We start from the raw sequence: 22,746 nt of genomic DNA on the forward strand, positions 1-22,746 counted from the left end.
TCTGTACTTTCTAGTTATGGGGTATTGAGTATAGATGATGAGTGAAAAAATCAATTTAAATGATTTTAGCATAAGGCTCCGACATAACAAAATGTGAAAAAAGTTAAGGGTCTGAATGCTTTCTGCATGAACTGTATATACAGACCTGGGGCTCTGTAGGTGAACTGCAGGGGGCCCAGGAGTGGGTCAATGAAGGCTTTAAAGTAAGGTACTTAACAAGGCTTCTTAAAAAAAAAAAAAAAGTATAAATCAATAATTCCATTCACAGAGACTCGGACATCAGCAGCTCTGTGGGAGGCCTGAAGCCATGGCTGAAGGACTATGACACTGGTGCAGAGTCTGGAGATGACCTGGAGGAGGAGGACTTCAGTGTGTGAGTGTGAAGGGATCTGATAGACATTGATAGTAATGATTATGAGAAAGATATTAAGCTGTTTTTCTAGTAACGTTGAACTACAGTGTTTGACTGGGATTAATATGTTTTTCTAGACCATACATCCATCTTGTGTGCACTGCCAAATGTATGTATCTAAAAGAGGTTATTATTAGAAATGGCTAGCTGGCACATAATAAATGGTCTAGGTTAATTTCATTCCGTTCTTGTCTCTGCAGTTTCTTTCCTTCCATTGTGGATGAGCAAGAACGTCTGAGCTACAAACGGGAGTTTGACCGGGATCACCAGGAGTACAAGAGCCTGCAGGCTGAGCTGGACAGCATAAACCAAGACCTGGCATACCTAGACAGAGAGCTACACCGACACCCTGAGGGCAGTCCACAGTTCCTGGTGAGTGTGGCAGTGACAGTTTGAGTTTTGTCTCTGTGAAGTGATGATGGCAAGCCCACCCTTCTTCAAAGGACTTGTCTACGATGTGTGGTTATCATTATGAAAAGAATTAGGTTTAGATAAAGATGAGAAAGTGGCCAGGTAATGAGAACGTAGATGGGAAAGTGATCCATATGCCCTTGGTACTAAGTTTTGGGGGTTTTTTTGTACTTTTTAACCTTTTAACTGTCGATAACCATCTACCATGGACATATTGCGTTCCTTTGATTTTTGTGGTTGGGATAAAGTTAAGGAGAGCATTACATTGAGTTTATCTTGTCTATCTTAGTCTATCTTTGGTCTCTATTTTTTTATATTATTTATATTTATACTTTATTATTCTATGTAGTCACTTTATAGGTTATAGCCTTTAAATGCATTGTTTATTATTTACCTATCCCATTGTTTTTGGAATTTATGTGAAATGGCTGCTTCAACACTGCATTTTCTCTTTGGGATTAATAATGTACTCTATCCATGAGTCATTCTGTCCATCCGTGTTTATCATGCTAGGCTTGGGGACCATGTATAGGTGTTGCATAATATGCTAAAGGTTTTGCAGGAGATTTATAAGATTGGTATGTTGATATGTGTGTGATTCATAGTCATTTAACAGTAGTTAAAGTTAAAGTAAAGTGGCATAAATGTATGCCATAGCCAGACACCTCTGAGTAATTTGAATATTTGGACAAAAAAATCGGGTCAAGAGTCAGAAAAGGCTGAGAAACTTTGGTTAACCATGAAACAAATTGTGTGTGAATCTGGAATGTTGATTTCCTCTGAGTGGTCACTTTAGATCATTAACCTCTATCTTTCTAATCTCAGGATGCCATCAATGAATACACCAGTCTGAAGAATCTCAAAAAGGTAAGGTCTATACAGTGATTTCCAACTGTGTTGTTCTTTACAGTAAAATACAGTCCTCTGAAAATAGCAAAAAAGTATTGTGAATAAAATCGAATTGTTTGAATTATTTTCTGTCCTCTGCAGTCCCCAGACTACCAGATTAAGAAGAAAAGGTGTAAATATCTCAGGTCCAAATTGTCGCACATCAAAAGGAAGATCAGTGAATATGACCGCCGACCTTGAAACTTCTCCTCTGAGACCCCTTCGTACAGGGAAAGTGACAAATCTGCAATTTTCCACCCCACTGTGTTTGAGATTATCACAAACCTACGTGATTACTATAGGTTTATGTTATATCTATATCAAGCCTATATCAAGCCAATAGACTGAGGTTTTATCCAGAGGCGAGCAGGTGAAGGAAATAATTTTTTTTCTACTATTGTATTTGATCAATTCTTAGACCTCTCTAGGTTTCATGAAGAACTATTTGCAAAGAACAATTCAGGTGTATAAAATGTTTATGTAATATAATATAATATTTTTAGTTTCTCTACTGAAGTTACAAAATGAGAAATTTGATATGAGATGCTTTTGTTTCAGTACTAGTGATGGTACTGAGTGAAGCAGTTACTGTGCTTATTTTCTAACTTTTTTAAAATCATGTTTGACGGTTTTAGAAGGCAAAGGTAAGACAAATGAATTTGTTTGACATCATTAAGTCACCAACCATTCCTTGTAAATAATGTTCATTTTTAGTCTTTAGAAACAATTTAAATTGTTGTGTAATAAGCTATTCTGTATATTTTTTGTGCTGTTTTCTTTAAATGATGGAACATCCCTGTCCTTGAGATTGTAATTTCTTATTGTAGACCTTTTCCATGGTATATATTAAAAGGAAACGCCCGAGTGTAAATAACTGATTAACAATGGCACCTTTTCATTTAGGTGTGCCATCAACATTTGTCTGACATTTGTATTTTACTGTACTAAATTTCAGTTCTCATTTTCTTTATCCAAAAATCAATAAACAATTCTTGCCTCACTCCAACAATTCCTATCACTTTGTCAATATATTTTTATTTCTCCCATTTTCCATTAACAGAAATCATGCACATCGGCCTGTTTCTCTGAACTGATGTATGCAACGTGTATATTTAGGTGTGAAATCATAACGCTATATCTATTTGTATAAGGTATGTTTTGAAGAAATAAGTGATGTAAGCTTTCCAGGATTACCAAGATGCAAAAAACATGGTCGACCATGGGTTAATTTTGATTTTGACGACAGCGGATGCAATAAAGGTGCTAAGGGTCACTGTCTTTCATCAGTAGCACAGGGTCTTCCAGTTAGACATAGCCTTTCACATTGTTTAATAAATACATTTAATTTAAGGTGCTTTATATAAGTTTTCTCTGCTACTGAAATTAATTTCTTGCTATCAGCGGGTGGTAGTGATAATGGTCACTTGCCAAGAGCTTCAGCCATCGTTGCTTTTACAAGACAAGAGGTTAGAATCAACCCCCTGGGGTCACTATTGCAAAGTAAAGACGGGATGGGCCGGGGCTAGCTGTTTAGCATGCTAACCTCAGTACAAAAAAAGAAGTGATAGAAATAGAAGCAAAACAAGAGTTAAAATTGGCGTTGCCTTACACCGCTGGAGACAGCTCTTGGTGAGTAAAGGAATGAAGTTTGATGCTGAACTGGCAACATCTCCTCTAAACTGGTAAGTAAACAGCTGCCAATGCTAATGTTGGCTATGTAGCAATAGCAAAATCTTTTATATAGCACCTTTAAACAATATAAAAAACATTTTAAAGAACTGGCGACTTTTTAAAGACTTATTGAGTTACTTTTATATTGGTCCATTTCTAAAATCTCTACTAATGGTAAACTTAATTCAAAATATTGTAGAAACCTTTAAGAGAGTCAATTGACTTTTAAGATGTATTTCTAATTAATAAACTTCATATATATTTTAAAATCAGTGTGCTACTTCATGGAAAAAAAGGACAAAAAGAAGACCAAGTTCCGCTGCTGATGTCCCGTGATTTCCTGTCAACTGCGGAGGTCCGCCTTGTTGTCTGCCGCCAGGTCCCTTGTCCCTGTCAAGCTTTCAGTAAAATAAAATATTAGTAATTAATGAGCGCGCTGTATTAATGTGTTTAAAAAAATTTAAAGTAGGTTCCACTGAAAGGTGAAACAAGACTTGTCATGGTAATTGCGCTGATGTTGTAGTAGTAGACAAAATCTAATGGTAAAACAGAGCGGATGCTTTCCTCTGGAGAGCACGTTTCCTTCCGGAAGAGAACTCAGTTGCACCACCACTATTGAAGGTACAGTTGTCTCTATCAAGCGTAGGTAGATAGTTGGTTGTATCATACACAGTAACTAGATATTAATCAGCTAGATGTTACGTATCATAAGTTAGTTCACGTTAGTACCTTGAATTACTTGAACAACCCCCAACAACGCCCGCTAACAGAATTGTTTGCTAGTTAGCTGATGTAAAGGGTAATCATGTGTTTAATTTGTAATAACGAGATGTAGATAAGGTTATTGATTATCTATAAGGTGAGCAAATAATTTGGCGCAGACTTGTACTGTTTATTCACCTCGAGAATATGTTTTGACACAGGGTTATGCCAAATTCTATTCAGTATACTTGCAACTGAATAATGCGTTGTTTATTTTTCTTTACTGCCTACTTTGTAGAGCACAGTCTTTTCTGAATCATTGGTGTCATGTAATAAAAAGTATTATACAATTATGCACAAACCTTTTTTAGATGTGTATTATTAAAATCAGAGTTAGGTGCGTTTCTTGCGATTCCTTGGCCACGAATGGAAACTCACACCCTGCACCAAAGAGTTGTGTACTAATGTGAAACATGTTTCCCAGGCAGGTCTTTGGCTGTTATCGTTTGTTAAATTTCTGGCTTGGAGAAACGATGGACGAAGAACCAGAGAGAGCCAAACGCTGGGAAGGAGGCTATGAGAGGACATGGTAAGACTGTTAAACTATGAGATTTTCAACTGGAGATATTGTCATTTGATGCAACATTGTGGCATACAGTCACCAAGCGGTAGGAACACCATACTAATACTAGGTAGAGCCTTCCTTTGCTCTTGCAACTGCCTCAGTTCTATGTGGCCTGGATTCCACACAATGTTGGAAACATTTCTTTGATATTCTGCTCCATGTTGAAACGACTGCATCACATCATTTCTGCAGATTTGTCAGCTGCACATTCATGCTGCCGATCTCCCGTTCTACCATGTCCCAAAGGTGCTCTGTTGGATTCATATCTTGTGACTAGGGAGGCCACTAACGTTCACTGAACTCATTGTCATGTTCATGAAACCAGTTTGAGACAAATTTTTCTTTGTGATTTGGAGCAAAATCATGCTGGAAGCAGCCATTAGAAGATGCACATGGTCAGCAACAATACTCAGGTAGGCTGTGGCATTTAAACCATGACTGATTTTATTGAGAGGCCCAAAGTGTGCCAAGAAAACATCCCCCACACCATCACACCACCGCCTGGACTGTTGACACAAGGCAGGTTGGGTCCATGGATTCATGCTGTTGATGCCAGATCCTGACCCCACCATCTGCTGCCTCAGCAGAAATCCAGATTCATCAGACCAGACTACATTTTTCCAGTCTTCAACTGTCCAGTTTTGGTGAGACTGTGCCCACTGCAGCCTGGGATTTCTGTTCTTGGCTGACAGGAGTGAAACCTGGTGTAGTTTTCTGTTGTTGTAGTCACTCATTCTCAAGGTTGGACTTGTTCATTCTGAGATGCTTCTCTTCTCACCACAGTTGTAAAGAGTGATTGTCAGAGTTACCGTAGCCTTTCTGTCAGCTACAACCAAGCTGATCATTCTCCTCTGACCTCTCTCATCAACAAGGTGTTTCCATCCTCAGGACTTCCACTCACTGAATGTGTTTTGTTTTCACACCTTTCTGAGTGAAATCTAGAAACTATTGTGTGTGAAAATCCCAGGAGATCAGCAGTTTCAGAAATACTCAAACTAGTACCAACAATCATGCCACAGTCAAAGACACTGAAATCACATTTTTTCCCCATTCTGATGTTTGATATGAAAATTAACTGAAGCTCTTGACCTGTATCTGCAGGATTTTATGCATTGCACTGTTGCCACATGATTGGCTGATTGGACACTTGCATGAATAAGCAGGTGTAAAGGTGTTCCTAATAAAGTGCTCAGTGACTGTGTACTGTATGTATTTTCCTACAGGGAGGTGCTGAAGGAGGACGAATCTGGCTCACTCAAAGCCACAGTGGAAGAGATCCTGTTCCAGTCCAAAAGGAAAAGGTGTGTGTGTGTGTGTGTGTGTGTGTGTGTGTGCGTGTGCGTGTGCGTGTGTGCGTGTCTCTTGTCTAATAAGTACAAAGACACATGAGAATGACGGAATTAATAATTACTTGTTATTCTTACGCTTCCAGACACATAGTGCTGGAATTCTATTTTTAAGCACTTCTTCTTTGCTATGATGTAAATGATACCTGTTCTCTGAGTTATAACTGATGCACCTTAACATAATCTGTATCGCACTTTTGAATCCATGAAGTAAATGCCTTTTGATTCTCATGCTCTACCTTCTAAGACTAATGCATGTACTACTATATTGTCTGTGAACATTTTCCCTGGCTGCATCATTTATTGTTAAATCAAAACTCTGGTCAATCCCAAGGGGAAATCTGTTAATTCTCCAAAAGGTTGTTTTTACAGCAAACTAATCTGCTGCTTTATTTATCTCAGGGTGATAGAGAGCCATGAACAAGTGAGGCTTGGGATGGTGAGTGAGTTCTTCGTCCTTCCTACTGAACCATATGCTTCACTCATTATCTGTATGGTTCTAAGCCCCAAGGTCTCTTAGATCTCATGTCAACATGCTGGGCAACATTACTTTTACATATTTGTAAAAACTAAAATACACACTTACACTTTTGTTTAACGTTGAGTATTACACAGTTGATAGATTGGAGACTAATATCATCATCATCAGGCAAAAAATAGAAAGCACAGAACTGATTTTTATCTGTTGTTTTACAGTATAAGTGTTAATCTAATGTACAAGTCATGAATAGCAGTAGGTTGGTGGTAATGGCACCCAGCGTTAGCATAACATTAAGTGCTGTATTGGGATACATTGTTATTAGGAAAATAAAATCTCCTGTTTAAACCTGTATCTTTACTAAAACCTTCAAGATGTTAAAGGATGTCCTGTGCTCTAGATGCGTCACCTCTATGTGGTGATTGACTGTTCAAGAAGTATGGAAGACCAGGACTTGAAACCAAACCGCCTCACCTCTACTCTAAAGGTAAATTCTGTAGCAGAGCCCCTCACACTGTAGCGCAGCAGCCATATAGTATAATTAGCTGTAAAGCACCTTCTCCTTTCTCCTGCAGCTGATGGAAGCTTTTGTCGACGAGTATTTCGACCAAAACCCCATCAGTCAGGTATGTTTGTACAGTCATGAGTTGTGAGCATGTTTTACACTGAACTGTATTGATACTTTACATTTCAATCCCTTCAGCTCTTGTTTCAACACAACAGGTTCAGCTGAGTTTTTTTGGAGAACAAGTTATATTCTTGTATAAAGATACAAGTAATGAAGGGTAGCACCATCATAAGTACACAGTAATTGTAGGGTTCCTAGTATGGACTAATGGTTGGACAACATATGCAATCTGAAGACATATATCTGACCTCTCTTAACTTGTGGGGAGAATTTACCATTATTTTTGACATTTTGTTGACTAAGTGTTAAGACATAGATCAATCAGTAATGACAAATAATCATTAATTGTTGCCCTAATTTGACTGAATTAAATTTTACAGGTTCTAATGTTATTGTGTCTGCTCCCTGAATACTACATGGGGTAAAAAAACCACTGAAATCAAAATTTTGAAGGCATGGCCTGATTCACTTAATGGGCCATAACTCTTTTAATATAGAATTTGACTGCATCCAACTTTAGGAATGTTGGATATAGAGCCACATTGCACAACTTAACATGATATTTCTACAATTCTCGTTTTTCAATTAAATGAAACTTGGTACACAAGTTCTCCATAAGCATGTACACGACATAAAGAAGCATGGCAGTAATGATCAATCCTGCGTTTAATATTTTGACCTTCAACATTTATCTTTGCCCTAAATATTGTCATTAAAATACTACTATGGTCCTTGTACTTGCTTTGAAAATGCAATACAATGTTTTGACAATTTACAGAACTTTGATTAGTGTACACATCAATCACCAGAAGCAACAGCAGCAGATTCAGCAATCACATGCATTTTCTTCAGGAAATGCAGATATTCTAGTAAGATTACTAAATTAAACCAATAATCACTCTTATCTCATACTGTTACTACTTCAGTAAGCTGCCAGTGGCTGTTATGTGACCTAACAACATATGTTATGTGTCTTCAGGTGGGCATTATCACCACAAAGAATAAAAGGGCTGAGAAGTTGACTGACCTGACAGGTGAGGGTCACATAAACTGCTGGTGTTAGACTCCACCCCTCAGTGTAATGCTTAAAGGAGTCCTTGTTATTTGAACTTCAGCATTTATTTTTTTCTTGTTGAGCTCCTTTTACATAATGGTGAAAATGTTTTTGCTTTATCTTTTTAAACTACAAGGGCATTTGTTATCAATGTTAGCATTTCTCATTTAAACCAGTAGTTACCGCAACAGAGATGCCATAGATGAACCATGTGTGTGCATCTTTTTAAACGGCAGTCAGCATCACTCTGTTCAGAGAAAGCCACATTCTTTGGGGTTAAGTTTTTTTTCCTCCGTCATCTGTTCAAACTTTTTTACCTTTGGCTACAGACTCCAGTTTGTGAAGTTACCCCGGGCAGATTTAATATACTGTGTTGTCTTGTTTCACCATCAGGAAATCCAAAGAAACACATTACTGCTCTGAAGAAAGCAGTGGACACTGTGTGTGTAGGAGAGCCTTCTCTGTACAACTCTCTAAACCTGGCCATACAGTCCCTCAAGTATGTTCTTCAGTGTTTATGTTTTAGACTGGCTTCTGTAATATTACTGAATGTCACTCAGCTCAGGCTTGTCTTTGTGTGAAGGCACATGCCTGGACATACGAGCCGGGAGATCCTGATAATCCTCAGTAGCCTCACCACATGTGACCCGGCCAACATATATGAGCTGATCAAGGTGAAGTCACATCCTTACCTAGGGGTGCACAGTCATTAGTGTCCACCTTCTAGTTGATTAGCAGTTCAGCTGCTATGTTTATTGCTAGGTTTATTTATCTGGCATATAACTAAATGTAACTCTCTCTCCAAATTTCTGTTCTCCTGCTCCAATAAGAATCTTCCATGTGTAACTGTGTTCCTCCCCTGTCAGACCCTGATTTCTCTGAAGGTGCGGGTGTCAGTAATCGGCCTGTCAGCAGAGGTCCGGGTGTGTACGGTTTTAACCAAGGAGACGGGTGGCATGTACCACGTTATCCTGGATGAAAGTCACTTCAAAGAGCTTCTGATGATGCATGTCAAACCCCCTCCAGCCAGCTCCTCATCTGAATGCTCTTTAATACGCATGGGTCAGTATACAGATGTGATCTCCATCTTTGGTAAAGAATCATTTTCTGTTTCTATACTAACTGGAAACATGAAACACATCAGAGCTACCAGACACCAAGTGTTAGAAACAGCAACTCTAACAGAACACACACCTTCCTACTGCTTCAGATACTCATTCAAGCCACTAAATATAGATTAATGCACCACTGAAAATAGTCCCCAACAAATGCAAGTTTTCCCCATTTGACTAATGTTTGTTTAAAAGTACAGTGCCTAGCTGGACTGCAACGGCGGTGCCAGCTCTATAAACGTGAGTGAGTGATTGAATGATTGAGTGACTGACTGACTGACTGACTGACTGACGGACTGAATAAGTGCCAAAGTTACACCATTGGTCGTTGCGGTTTCAAAATGAATTGCCGCAAACAGTTTTTCTTGCGTCATCACGGGGGTGTTTACAAGCAGTGTTGCAAACTTAGCACCTTTGTCGCTAGATTTACTGACTTTTTACACCCCTTTAATGACTATTCTTCACAAAAGCACCTAGAAACAAATCAACATTTTGGACAAACCTTTAGAACCTGTAGAAGAGAGTTGCCAATATTGCCGCTCCGCAGGGACGCCTCTATTCATCTCATTCTATTGACCACATAGCAGCTGACATAGACGTGAATGAGCTTCTAACTTTCTCTCTGAGTGATCCTTTTACAAGTAAATATAGTTGAAACCACAGCACAGCCGTTGTCTTTAAGTTATGTATATGGTGATTTTTGTCAGATGATGTCACAGTTATAAAATCAGGATTTTAGCTTGGAAATGGAAATGGCTTGGAAGTGACTGCAGGTTAACATGGGGTCCTAATGGGCCATGTTTCGGTCACAATTTCATACTTGTTCGAAAAACATGTAAATGAGAACAGCTTTATTGAGAATTCAGCTGTATTAAATTACTGTACATGTGAACACAGAGAGTAGGAGAGAAGCAAACAGACAAAGGGCGGTCCAGCCCTGTACTAGGTTTTTACCTAGTCTTGATACGTCTTCAGTAGGAAACAATGGACTTGGCGCCCAGTTAGGGTGGGGAAGTCAGACAGTATTGCGAGAGCATAACACACTGTTTGCTTTTCATGGGGTTTACTGACAATGAGTGGAATATAGAATAACTTCAACCTTATACTTTAAGTCTGGAGACATGAACCTTTTTTTTCCTGGGAGCTAGAATTGGTTAGAATTTGAGATAATTCCTTTGGAAAATTCTAAGGTTTGCAGCAAAGCACTTTTGAATACCCGAAACATTCTTGATCAAAATATAAAGATTATAAATGACTATAAAAGCATCTACTGAAAATTTTCTCTCAGACCCACTTGGTTTGAATCCTCTGTTTGCTCAGGTTTTCCTCAGCACACTATCGCTGCTCTGACTGACCAGGATGCCAAGCCTTCATTCAGCATGTCGTAAGTAGAAAATGGTGTGAGTTAAACCTTGTGGCTAGGACAGTAAGCAGCCAGTGTCTACTAGATTGAATTGTCTTTGTAATGTGCTGCTCTTGTTTTGTGTCTCCAAGTCATCTGGACAGCAGCAGTGGTCCAGGTCTGTCTCTGGGAGGATACTTCTGTCCGCAGTGCCACGCCAAGTACACAGACCTTCCTGTGGAGTGTAAAGTCTGTGGTATGTCTGACGGGAGGGATCAGTCTGTGTGTCAGTGTAATTATAGATGAAATTTGAATATTCTTCCTGTGGTTTTCTAAAAAGTATTATTATATAGATATTATTCTCACTGCTTTAAAAGTACTATGCGCTCAACCAATATAAGTTACATAGCTTTGACTGGTTTGTCTGTGTGTGTGTGCGTGTTTGTGCGTGTGTGCGCGCGTGCGTGTGATGTTTCCAAGGTTTGATTTTGGTGTCAGCCCCCCATCTCGCCAGATCCTTCCACCATCTCTTCCCTCTCGAGGCCTTTGTAGAGAGCCCTGTGGAGGATCTCCAAGGAGACAGGTGGCTCTGATGCACTCACACACTCATAAACAGATACTGTGCTGCTGTGTATCTAAACCTGTTGTGATTTGGTTTCAGGTTCTGTCAAGCTTGTCAAGGGGAGCTAAAGGATAAAAGTGTAAGTACAGTACCTGAGTGTATGCCTGGATCTGAAGGGGTCTTTCAGATGCAGAACATACTTTTTTCCTTTAAAGGGGCACTCCCCCAATTTTACACATGAAATTCAGTTTACTTGTCAAAGAAAGTACTATTTATCTTGTAAAAAACAGTTAATCAGTTCAAATATCCTCTGTAACTCTGAAAGAGCTTCGTCATGTCTGAGAAGATGGTGATGTACTGGTGTACAAGGGTGTACCTCTTCAGGGGTACTCAGGTATAGCTCAGATAATTTGAAAAACTTGAATTAGGATTTGATAAAAAATACACACAGGATATCCACATATTTGTTTTTAGGAGGAAAACAATCTCACAAATAGGAGTACAAATTAGCGTGATCTAAATCTTTGACAGGAAATAAAGGAAGAGAGAAATGGGGAACGACATGAAGGTCCCTGGGTAGATATGATTCGTGGATATTGCGGTTCACGGTCTATGCCTTATCGCCTTGGTTACCTGGACTTCCTGATCCTCTTCACTTGCTCATGGGGGAAACCTCCCCTGCCACATTTAGTATGCAGGGGAGGTTTAATAAAGAGACATCATCAAGTTGCATTATAAGAACTGCAGGATCCATTGTCTTTGTAGCTTGACCCATACTCTAGACTAAAAGTCAGGTTGCCTTGGCTTCTGCTGGTTCAATTTTGACAATTCTTTTTTTGAGTCTGTCTTAGGAGTCCCCCAACTATATGGAAGTGCAGCATAGGCAACTCCAATCCCTCTAACCACCTTTATTTATCTGCTGTCTCTGTCTGTGTGTTTCTAGATATTCACCTGTACATCATGTCACAGTGTGTTCTGTTCGGAGTGTGATCTCTTCATCCATGATTCGCTCCACTGCTGCCCCTGCTGTATTCACAGTCAGATCGCCCCCTGAAACTGAGAGGCTGACTGTCAGACAGAGACTGAAACAAACTCAGTGGCCATGTATATAGTAGTCATAATGTATGGGGTTTATCCATACATTGTGACCATGCTAGCTCATCATATCCATCCTATCAGTCAGTGCCTTTGATAGGACAGATATGATGCACACAGGCTGGCTTTGGACCATCCAAATGGTCGTATTTAAAGGTGTTGAAGAATGGCACAAAATATTGGATAATCACTTGAAGGTGGAGAGAGCTATATTCTGGCTAAAGATGGTGCTGAGTAAGGCCAAAGCTCCTGTCTGCTCTGAGAACTTTGTCAGAAATGTTTCTTGTACATTCTTGATACACAGTTTTGTACCACAGTTCTGATTGTGACATGGTAGGTACAATAAAACTGATTTTTTTGTACTTGTTAAAGTTCTTTAGCCACTAAAACTTTTGCTGTATAATAACAGGCCTTCATCCTATAACCAAGATTTTCTTCTTTAAAATCTCAGCTCTTGTATTTGCTATGCTAAATTTAGGGTTAGACACGGGGCTGTAGCTACCATTGAGAACACTGAGATTCTGCCTGGTATTTTTCTAGGAATATGGATATTTTAACAGCAAAATTCACATTGAGGATATTTTAGGACCAAATAAATAAAAGACTCACAATTTCCCAACCAGAATGTTATTCATGGAAATGTGGAGAAGGCTTTGAAATTGCATTTAGCTTTTCGTGTTGGAACAAAATGCACAGAAAATTAAAAGTTATTGAAGGAGTTATTTACGTCCATAAGATGGCAGTGATGTAACGTCACGACTCAGCTGCCGTAAAACCGGAAGAAAGTGGGAGGAGAAGAAGAGGGGATTTGTCAACGCTTCTGTAACATCTGCTGGCGGGAAACTTAGGTGCTGAAACGCAGCCAACGAAACATAGCATAGTTAAGTGTTACAATGTCCCGCATTGTTAACGGTATTGTGGCGGTGTGTCCCGACCTGGGTATTGGGAAGAATGGAAACCTGCCCTGGCATCCTGTTAGACTCAAGTAAGTAGCGTCGGTAGACGGTTTGTCAATGTAGAAATAATAAAACCTTGAATCAAAGCTTCAATACCATTTTGACTCGAAGTAGAGGTTAGCATTGTTGTTTACACAACAAAGCATGAGGCATGGAAGCTCGCGGTACCAGCAGTAGTGACCCATCTTTCCCTACAATTGAATTAAATGTTCTTCTTTTTATAGTAACGAATTCAAACATTTCCGAAAGATGACAGCGACTTCATCTGCGAAAGGTAAATAAAGTTCACCTTGTTTCGGGGTTGATTAAAATTAAAGACACATCTTCCACTGGTTCAGAGGTCAAAGTTCGATTTTTCAGTATACAGGCATATTAACACAAGAGTCTGAGAGGAGAAAAAGAATGGACTAGAATAGAGAAGCTACAGAATATGAAAAACTGGAACAGGCAAACAAATTTAGTCAGTACAAAAAAAACACCTAAAGGGTTTACATCGCCTATAAAAAAAAGAAAACAAGGTTGAGTTAACTTTATTGTCATTATAGCGGAAGTTTTTAGGAACTTACAAGGTGAGCTCATGGTGTAAACTAGCACCAACAACTCTAACAGGCATTGCTGTTGATTTACCCGATGGAGGGTCCACCTTGGCACCCTGAGACAGATCTATGAACTCACCGCCCAATTAGGCGCTAGCATGCTAGCCCGGCTGTCGCTCTGCTGTCGGCCTACAGTTAAATGGCTACACAGGTACTCATAGAACTGGAGTAACATCTATTTTGTAAGTGCTTCGCCCTGTAATGGGCTTTACTACTGGTAAACACAGATTGTAAATGTTGTTAGGGATGTAACGTTCTCTTAGCTCCCTGCTCAAGTCAATACATAAAGCAATTCAGGACCCAGCAGCTGATAGGGTGAAAATATGGCCAGGCCACTGAGGAACCACCCAGTCAGAGGTCTCACAGCCTAACACAAACTTTCAAGCTATCCTTGTGATATGATAGCACGAAGGTAGAGATAATGATTTCCTTAAAACTGGTGACTATTAACATAGCAGTTGGGCACATGAATAGAGACAGGCAGAAGGCCGTAGTTTCGAACACTCCATAAAATCACCTCACAAGTGGATGTCTCCTAGCCGTGAGGAAGTCGAAGCTCCCATAGCCAGTTGTGATCACTGCTGCAAACACTGCCAAGGTGGGAGTGGTGTGGCTCTTGTCAAACAGACCTGCAGAGACACAGTGGAACCTGCTAGAGGGAAGGACAAGGTCCATCATAACGATAGTGGCAGACTCCTCTTTCTCAAGCAGTTGGAGTAGAGTCGCAGTGGGTTCATCTGACAAACCTAAATGCACTAAGATGAACCTCTTGTGATTCAGCACTATTTAAATAAAATTGAATTGAATTAAATGTTCTTCTTTTATAGTAACGAATTCAACATTTCCGAAAGATGACAGCGACTTCATCTGCGAAAGGTAAATAAAGTTCACCTGTTTCGGGTTGATTAAAATTAAAGACATCTTCCACTGGTTCAGAGGTCAAAGTTCGATTTTTCAGTATACAGGCATATTAACACAAGAGTCTGAGAGGAGAAAAGAATGGACTAGAATAGAGAAGCTACAGAATATGAAAAACTGAACAGGCAAACAAATTTAGTCAGTACAAAAAACACCTAAAGGGTTTACATCGCCTATAAAAAAAGAAAACAAGGTTGAGTTAACTTTATTGTCATTATAGCGGAAGTTTTAGGAACTTACAAGGTGAGCTCATGGTGTAAACTAGCACCAACAACTCTAACAGGCATTGCTGTTGATTTACCCGATGGAGGGTCCACCTTGGCACCCTGAGACAGATCTATGAACCTCACCGCCCAATTAGGCGCTAGCATGCCAGCCCGGCTGTCGCTCTGCTGTCGGCCTACAGTTAAATGGCTACACAGGTAATAGAACTGAGTAACATCTATTTTGTAAGTGCTTCGCCCTGTAATGGGCTTTACTACTGGTAAACACAGATTGTAAAATGTTGTTAGGGATGTAATGTTCTCTTTAGCTCCCTGCTCAAGTCAATACATAAAGCAATTCAGGACCCAGCAGCTGATAGGGTGAAAATATGGCCAGGCCACTGGAGGAACCACCCAGTCAGAGGTCTCACAGCCTAACACAAACTTTCAAGCCATCCTTGTGATATGATAGCACGAAGGTAGAGATAATGATTTCTTAAAACTGGTGACTATTAACATAGCAGTTGGGCACATGAATAGAGACAGGCAGAAGGCCGTAGTTTCGAACACTCCATAAAATCACCTCACAAGTGGATGTCTCCTAGCCGTGAGGAAGTCGAAGCTCCCATAGCCAGTTGTGATCACTGCTGCAAACACTGCCAAGGTGGGAGTGGTGTGGCTCTTGTCAAACAGACCTGCAGAGACACAGTGGAACCTGCTAGAGGGAAGGACAAGGTCCATCATAACGATAGTGGCAGACTCCTCTTTCTCAAGCAGTTGGAGTAGAGTCGCAGTGGGTTCATCTGACAAACCTAAATGCACTAAGATGAACCTCTTGTGATTCAGCACTATTTAAATAAAATTGAATTGAATTAAATTCTTGAGCCCAGCCGATAGTTTTTTTTAAAAGGCTAATGCAATTTTCAATATTTGAGGGTGTAAAAATCTGAAAGATATATCGGTTGATACTTTTTTTTTTTACAGAAACACAATGTAAATAAAGAAGGATCATTACGAAATAAAAATAAATTAAAAAAATAAACTAGTTTTGTCAAAATCAAACATATATTGGTTTCAGTTATTTATAGATAGATAGATAGATAGATATAAATGTATGTATATATGTGGTGTGTGTGTTTGTGTTTGTGTGTATTATACCATACTGTCCTGTAGGCAAGCAGAATGTGGTGATCATGGGTAGGAAGACATGGTTTTCCATTCCAGAGAAGAACAGACCTTTGAACAACAGGATCAACATCGTCCTCAGCAGGGAGTACAAGTATGTGTCACGCATATTTGTTTCTGAGTTGTTGCTCAGTCTTTTCAGATTCTATTTTTAACTTCTATTGCAGCAACCCTGTCTCTTCAAAATTAACGTTCATGTTGGTGATGGTTGGGGTTGATGGTGGGTGTACAAAGCAGGGATCGAATCCACAGTCCTGTCTGTGGTTTAGGCAACAAAAGCTATGGTTACGGTTAGCAAAAAGATTCTGATTTTGGTAAAATGGAAATAAAAAGGTTGTGTCTGAAGTCACTGAACTTTTTCAGTGTTAAAACAGACCAGGATCTTTCCCAAACCTTAACCGTGTTCTGTGAGAGTATAAACAGAACCATAAAACAGTTTAATAATGATGGAGTCACTCCAAGTGGATATTGTAATGGAAGATCAGATATTTTGACAGAAAACAAATATTTTATTTGTAACCATTTTACTGATATGTTCAGTATCAACATATTTTCAACTTGCAAAATATGTAAATTAACATCATGTCTTCATTATGTAGAACAGAAAACGTTATCTGGTCACAATTGCGTTAGTTTTATATAAACAATTTCTAGGAGACAGGGTTGATTGCAGAGTATTGAGCTACTGTTCATTAATTATTATATTAAATTTTTTAACTTTTAGTGCTGAGTTTAGAGATTAATTTGGTGTTATTTCAAGTCTGTACCTGTTATGAATTTTGGTATAACGTTTATATTTTTTTAAGAGAGACAACATCTTATAAGAAATGTAGCTTGTAAAATTCAAACTACAAAAATCTGGACTGGGCTATAGTTTTAGTTTGAGAGTGTTATCAATAGCCGTGCTCCTCCCCCCATAATTGAACACCTTCACCCCGCCTTCCTTTGATAATTGTTATACAGGCAAATCAAATTATTGACAGCAGAGTGTCTGACCGCAGTGAAAAAATGGTGTCACTGCCGTAACAAATAAGCTGGCATTGAGAGAGACTGACTAAAGACTAAATTTTTTTTACCGCCATTTTGTTGGGGTGTAGGCAAAAATCTCAAGGACAGATATTTCAAACCTGGACAAATAAAGCCAAAATTATCTGCATGAATCGATACCATTAGAGATAAGGAAGATAATGTTTTTTAGTAATTTAGATGAACTGAACCTTTTAAGTCAATAAATAACATGATGGCCATTTAGCAGGATGTCCCACTGCTCAGGAGCCTTTTATGCAGGGCCTTCAGGGCCTAAAGTGAAAAGTTATTTTGCATCAGGTATTGCTCAGTTTTAACAGTGAGCTCATAACTGCCAATGTTCCTCCAGAGAGCCCCCTGCAGGAGCACACCACCTAGTGGGAGACTTCAGCTCAGCTCTTAGGCTCATCGACACAGAGCTGGCAGACCAGGCTGACCAGGTCTGGGTTATAGGGGGCAGCTCTCTCTACAAGGTACTCCATGGAACACCCAGGGTGACCACTGCTCACAAGTTATGGGATGTTGTACAATCTGTAAAAATTTAATGAAAGTTTGAGGAATTTAACTTATGTGTCACAAATGCTTAAAATGTTCAGTCTTTAATTTTCAATTTTTTAAAATTATTTTTGGTGGAAAACTGCTGCAGAAATTGGCAATTTTCAACTAACCAATGAAGAGTAGGTTTGATTCTTATGTGTCTGACAAATTAGCAACTAAAAAATATCGAAATAATATCGAATGTTTAATTTTACTGTCATACTGGTTGGAGCTATCAGTTAAGGTCAGGGTGAACCACTTCAGGATGAAATGAGACTACACACACTTCTGCATATACACACACTTCTTCTCTTTGTGATTATTCTTTTGGTTGCTTTGGGCTACCAGGAGTTGATGGAGATCCCGGGGACCAGGAGACTTTTCGTCACACGAATCATGAAGCAGTTTGAGTGTGACACGTTCTTCCCTGAAATCAGTCCAGACAAATATTGTCTACTGCCAGAGTAAGATCAGTACACATGTTTAGCCCATTTTGTGGGTCATTTAGGCTTATTACAACTTGATTGTTATTTGGTAGTTTTGACCGTAATTTCTTTCGGTTATGATAATATTGTGATTATAAAGTTGATTGCAGAAATCTTGGAGCACAGTGACATTAAATAGGTCAAGAAATTCCAGCAGTCAGGCGATCAGACAGGTTGGAAACAAACCAAGTTATAATAAACTGGAATCGTTTTTTTAAAGCTGATGTTTAGCTTACATTTGATCAGCAGCTTTTCAGGAGCAAAACAAGTCACAAAAATGATGATACTAAAACCAAAAGTTTTTTTTCCAGTACCTTCCCTCTAGGTGTATCTGGGTAATACAGCTCTTGGCTGCTGAAATTATTAAGTTCTTTTGAATTGTGAATTACACACCAAGACTGCTCTTAAAACATTTATATGTATGCCAGATGAAATGTACAGTAAGGCTTGTTTCTCCCACAGGTTTCCAGAAGTGCCACAAGAGCTGCAGGAAGAGAGTGGTATCCAGTATAGATTTGAAGTCTATGAGAGCATAGAGCAATAAAGAGGGGAAAGAAAGAGAAAAACAATTGTGATTTTCTAAATGGGCAACAGAACAATGTAAATGCTGTACTTTTATTTTTTTTTAATGTTATTTGTACAGCTGGGTGGTGTTATACCAGGTTGTAGTTGTTTTCTCTGACTTGAAATAAACACTGATTTCTGTTATTCCTACTGTTTAATTTTTTATATTTTTTTATATATACATATATACACATATACACACAAATATATACACATATATATATGTGTGTGTGTGTTTGTTTGTATATATATATAATCTTCCTCTTCATCACCCTCTGTCTTCGTTTTATTCATCACGCTTAGTGAAAAACAACTAGCAAAAAGACACAGTATTGTTGGAGAGAGATTGGGGAGGCAATAAGATGCTGCTTAGAGGAGGCAATGACATCAAGCTTTTCACCCTGCCTTTAACTGTGGACATTTGGAGCAGCTATGGAGCTGAGGGGCTATTGTCTTTAAGGTGCTTTCAGGCAGCAAGTGTTTGCCACATGGCAACAATGTTGTTCTATATTTTGAATTGTTACACTTCATAACATGTTGTATTCATAACACGATGTACATGCTTTGTCTGGATTGACTTGCCATTCGTCCGGACTTTGAGAGGCCATGACAAAGAGGAAATGGTTAGCAATATGACACGATAAATATAACAAGTTTTACTAATTCGAATCATGAACATTGCGAGCCGCGGCACTAAGCAGAAGTTGACAGAAACACAGGTGCCATGGGTGGCGGGGCTGACGAGTGATGTGAAAGAAGGGGGGGATCAAAAGTTGACATTTTTCATAAATTTGACATCGTCACATAAATTGTAAAAGAAAGGCTGCATATTTACACAGTGTTTGCTAATGAGCAAGATATTCGCTACCTTGCGACACACCCACTGCGACGAGAGATAAGTAGCCAAAGGCAATGTTGCGCTATAAGTTCCCTTCCAGTGGGTCTTCTCCATTAGATATAGTTGACAACATGTACAAATTTGTTAGTTTTAGTTGAGTGTGCTGGCATGTTGTGAAAAGCCCTATGAAGTATAAACTTTAAACCCCTTTTCTATAGACGCATGGTAAACAAATCAACTGTAATAGCTGAATCAGTATGAGGGAAAAAATAGTTCACCAGAACAGTAAATTTGAGCTTCATCATACTGAGTTTTAAAACACAGACATTTCAATTTGCACACTTTGGATAAAATACTTCAGGTTGGATATGCCCTTTAAAAAGCTTTTGCTACATTACCAAATTTGAAAGAGTTCTAGCCAGAAAATCTAAATCCTTCTCAATCAGACATACATTCAGGTGACTTATTCTCCATCATTGACTTCTGAATATGGCGATACTTCCATGAAGTGAGTGAATATCCCTGTTGAGCAATCCTCACCAAAATAAATCTGTCTGCAGCCTTGAACTCTCCGTTGACGTTGGTGGAACCATTTTCATTTCACACATCAACAGTCTGAATACCTGAGAGTGAAAAGAAATGAGTCTTACCTGCGCAAATTCTTCACCAAAGACAGCTGTCTGTACTGTGGCTGCTCATAGTAGGATGTGCTGTCATTGGCTGTGGGCTTCCTGCTCCTCAGCTGCCATAGGCTAGCTTTTCGCCCTCATCTGATATCAGTCTTCACACTCTCCTTTCATCAGTCATTCCCCTGCACAGATGTCTACTCTCCCCACTGGTTTCTCCTCATCATGTACAATGACTGTGACCTATCAACTCAAGGGGGCCTGGAACAGCTTTCATGGTAAAGAATGGGACACAGTCAGGTAAGTTTGTGCACATACAACCAATAACTAATAATGTAGAAATTAGTGTTAATTTTCTACACAAAAGTTGTGATTTTAAAAATAATTAGCGCCCTAATAACGACAGTAGAAATAATATTCAATAATATTTAAAGAAAGCAGACCCCTCAGCATGTTTAAGTGGGGATGGTACAATTCATGTAAGACTATTGTGTTATTTGTCACATATCTTCTGCTTCCTGCAGAAGTTATCTGTGTGGATGTTTCATTCTTTTTTTTGTGGGCATTTGTAAGAGACAAAAACATTGTATATAAATAATGCAGAAATATTTAGCCATATGTGATAGAATATGTTTATGTAGTGGAAGACAGGCAGCACAAGATTTTTATTATATTTGTTCTTGCAAGGTTATTTTATTACTGTGTTCAGAGAAACATTTTTATTCTTATCAAGTCATATTTTGAGCTGTGCTTCTGTGATAAACTGACAGCATATTCCAGTGCAACCTGTGACTACATGGGTTTTTTATGTTTTGCATTGCATACTGCCTTTCACTTGATTACATCTATAAGTAGCTCTTAACACTAATAATAATAATGATAATAATAATAATAATAGCATGGAATGAAAATAACATCTATCCTTCACACATGGAGGGATAAAATGATAAGGAATGACTCTGCTATCTCTATCATTAGCTATTCTCTCTGTTTTCTTGATAGTTGAAGGCCAGGCCTGACCCCTCAAAGAAGCACAGATGGGGTTGAATGTCACCCAGCAGAGCAGGCTGCTAACAAAGGCTAACACTTCCTGCGCTTCACACATACATTTTAGTCCGCCCAAATTAGCCATGACAACATTGTACAGGTGATTAAAATAGTTGTCCAGTGATTTAATAATGCATAACGTTAGGGGGCTCACAAGAGACAGGTTGAAAGAAGCTTGTACAAAATCTGTTCAGCAGAGGCCAAGATATCTTGATTTTTAGTTGCTAGTATGTGTAGTACCTACAGCAGAAGTAGTAAGTCTCTAGTACAGTACCATTTGAGGGATTTTGTACTGTACTTGAGAATTTACATTTTATGGGATTTGATACTTCATAACATGTACGCCTCATGAAAGGAGAAACATCCGGGTGTATTGTGTAAATGTGTAAAAGTCTAAATCCTATGACAGCGCTGATAATTTGTTCCATGTTGTGGCCCTGTTATGGTCGCTGTGCTGCTAATGGTGATGAGGATGAGTTGTGTGAACTGTGAGGTTTGGTCCATAATGCTTGCCTTAAAAAATGGGTTGCAGATGGTCTGGTTTGCATTCGCTTTTTGCACAATTTGTGACATGCTTGTGTCAGGTAAATGTTAGTTTAGTTGTTATTAATACCTTTTATAGTTAAATCCCACTCAGTTTGGCCATGATTGACCTTAAGCACAGAAGAGGGAAAGATAATGTTATGGCCCGTGCCCTTTTGCATTCATAAGATGTGTATATTCTGTGCTTTAATGAAACATAGCTTGCAGTCTTTCAGGACTTGCATGACATTTGCAGTCAGTGGGCGGTGAAGGTGGGTTTCTATGTTTCTCCTTAGAAGGTGTGTGAGCATGTGCATGAGCAGCAGGCGATGCAGAGCGTGTGCCACAGTTACAGTTGAGATCTCGAGTGTGACAGTCACATGCAGTGATATAAAAGTCTTAACACCCTGTTAAAACAGGTTTTTTGTGATGTAAAAAATTAAACCACGTCGATCGTCAGATCTTTTTTCCACCCTTTAATATGACCTATAACCTATAAAATTTACAGTGAAAAACAAAACTTTTAGGGGTAAAAAACCCAAAACAAAACACAATAATCTAGTTACAAAAGTGTTACCCTCTTATAATTGAGGATGAGTTGTGTGAACTGTGAGGTTTGGTCCATAATGCTTGCCTTAAAAAATGGGTTGCAGATGGTCTGGTTTGCATTCGCTTTTTGCACAATTTGTGACATGCTTGTGTCAGGTAAATGTTAGTTTAGTTGTTATTAATACCTTTTATAGTTAAATCCCACTCAGTTTGGCCATGATTGACCTTAAGCACAGAAGAGGGAAAGATAATGTTATGGCCCGTGCCCTTTTGCATTCATAAGATGTGTATATTCTGTGCTTTAATGAAACATAGCTTGCAGTCTTTCAGGACTTGCATGACATTTGCAGTCAGTGGGCGGTGAAGGT

The 22,746-nt window shown here is 39.0% G+C and overlaps 3 protein-coding genes across 10 annotated transcripts in view; all 3 read left to right on the forward strand.

Moving 5' to 3' along the window:
• The window catches only part of oclnb (occludin b), a 14,846-nt gene extending 12,144 nt beyond the window's left edge, over positions 1-2,702 (forward strand). For both annotated transcript variants that reach the window (XM_040154305.1, XM_040154303.1), the window contains exons 6-9: positions 269-373; positions 613-784; positions 1,649-1,690; positions 1,814-2,702. In XM_040154305.1, the coding sequence (XP_040010239.1) occupies positions 269-373; positions 613-784; positions 1,649-1,690; positions 1,814-1,912 (418 nt within the window). In that variant the 3' untranslated portion in view covers positions 1,913-2,702. The remainder of the gene's footprint in view (positions 1-268; positions 374-612; positions 785-1,648; positions 1,691-1,813) is intronic.
• A 1,022-nt stretch (positions 2,703-3,724) lies between these two features.
• Positions 3,725-12,688, forward strand: gtf2h2 (general transcription factor IIH, polypeptide 2). 6 transcript variants are annotated; one of them, XM_040155837.1, is made up of 15 exons: positions 3,725-4,003; positions 4,569-4,673; positions 5,933-6,010; positions 6,458-6,494; positions 6,934-7,020; positions 7,109-7,159; positions 8,141-8,195; positions 8,609-8,714; positions 8,799-8,889; positions 9,082-9,277; positions 10,648-10,711; positions 10,822-10,925; positions 11,150-11,252; positions 11,331-11,370; positions 12,175-12,688. In XM_040155837.1, exons 2-15 carry the CDS (start codon positions 4,618-4,620, stop codon positions 12,283-12,285), a joined length of 1,179 nt encoding a protein of 392 aa, XP_040011771.1. In that variant the 5' UTR covers positions 3,725-4,003; positions 4,569-4,617; the 3' UTR covers positions 12,286-12,688. The 6 variants fall into 6 exon arrangements, with proteins under 6 accessions (XP_040011771.1, XP_040011776.1, XP_040011775.1 ...); XM_040155842.1 differs by having other exon boundaries at positions 4,573-4,673; XM_040155841.1 differs by having other exon boundaries at positions 3,992-4,024.
• A 403-nt stretch (positions 12,689-13,091) lies between these two features.
• Positions 13,092-18,940, forward strand: dhfr (dihydrofolate reductase). 2 transcript variants are annotated; one of them, XM_040155844.1, is made up of 6 exons: positions 13,092-13,311; positions 13,507-13,556; positions 16,173-16,278; positions 17,560-17,683; positions 18,096-18,211; positions 18,695-18,940. In XM_040155844.1, the coding sequence occupies exons 1-6, from the start codon at positions 13,220-13,222 to the stop codon at positions 18,774-18,776; spliced, it is 570 nt and encodes a 189-aa protein (XP_040011778.1). In that variant the 5' UTR covers positions 13,092-13,219; the 3' UTR covers positions 18,777-18,940. The 2 variants fall into 2 exon arrangements, with proteins under 2 accessions (XP_040011778.1, XP_040011779.1); XM_040155845.1 differs by lacking the exons at positions 13,092-13,311; positions 13,507-13,556 and adding an exon at positions 14,678-14,754.
• The last annotated feature ends 3,806 nt before the right edge of the window (positions 18,941-22,746 follow it).

The sequence above is a fragment of the Xiphias gladius genome, chromosome 19 (genome assembly GCF_016859285.1).
Source record: "Xiphias gladius isolate SHS-SW01 ecotype Sanya breed wild chromosome 19, ASM1685928v1, whole genome shotgun sequence".
In the NCBI taxonomy this organism is placed as follows: domain Eukaryota; kingdom Metazoa; phylum Chordata; class Actinopteri; order Istiophoriformes; family Xiphiidae; genus Xiphias; species Xiphias gladius.

Bases quoted from the DNA above. Each gene is read 5' to 3' on its own strand.
- dhfr (XM_040155844.1), top strand. From the start codon at position 13,220: ATGTCCCGCATTGTTAACGGTATTGTGGCGGTGTGTCCCGACCTGGGT. The intron at 13,557-16,172 runs GTAAATAAAGTT...ACTGTCCTGTAG, and splicing joins AGCGACTTCATCTGCGAAAG to GCAAGCAGAATGTGGTGATC. The intron at 16,279-17,559 runs GTATGTGTCACG...ATGTTCCTCCAG, and splicing joins GTCCTCAGCAGGGAGTACAA to AGAGCCCCCTGCAGGAGCAC.
- gtf2h2 (XM_040155837.1), top strand. From the start codon at position 4,618: ATGGACGAAGAACCAGAGAGAGCCAAACGCTGGGAAGGAGGCTATGAG. The intron at 8,196-8,608 runs GTGAGGGTCACA...TTTCACCATCAG, and splicing joins GAAGTTGACTGACCTGACAG to GAAATCCAAAGAAACACATT. The intron at 11,371-12,174 runs GTAAGTACAGTA...GTGTGTTTCTAG, and splicing joins GGGAGCTAAAGGATAAAAGT to ATATTCACCTGTACATCATG.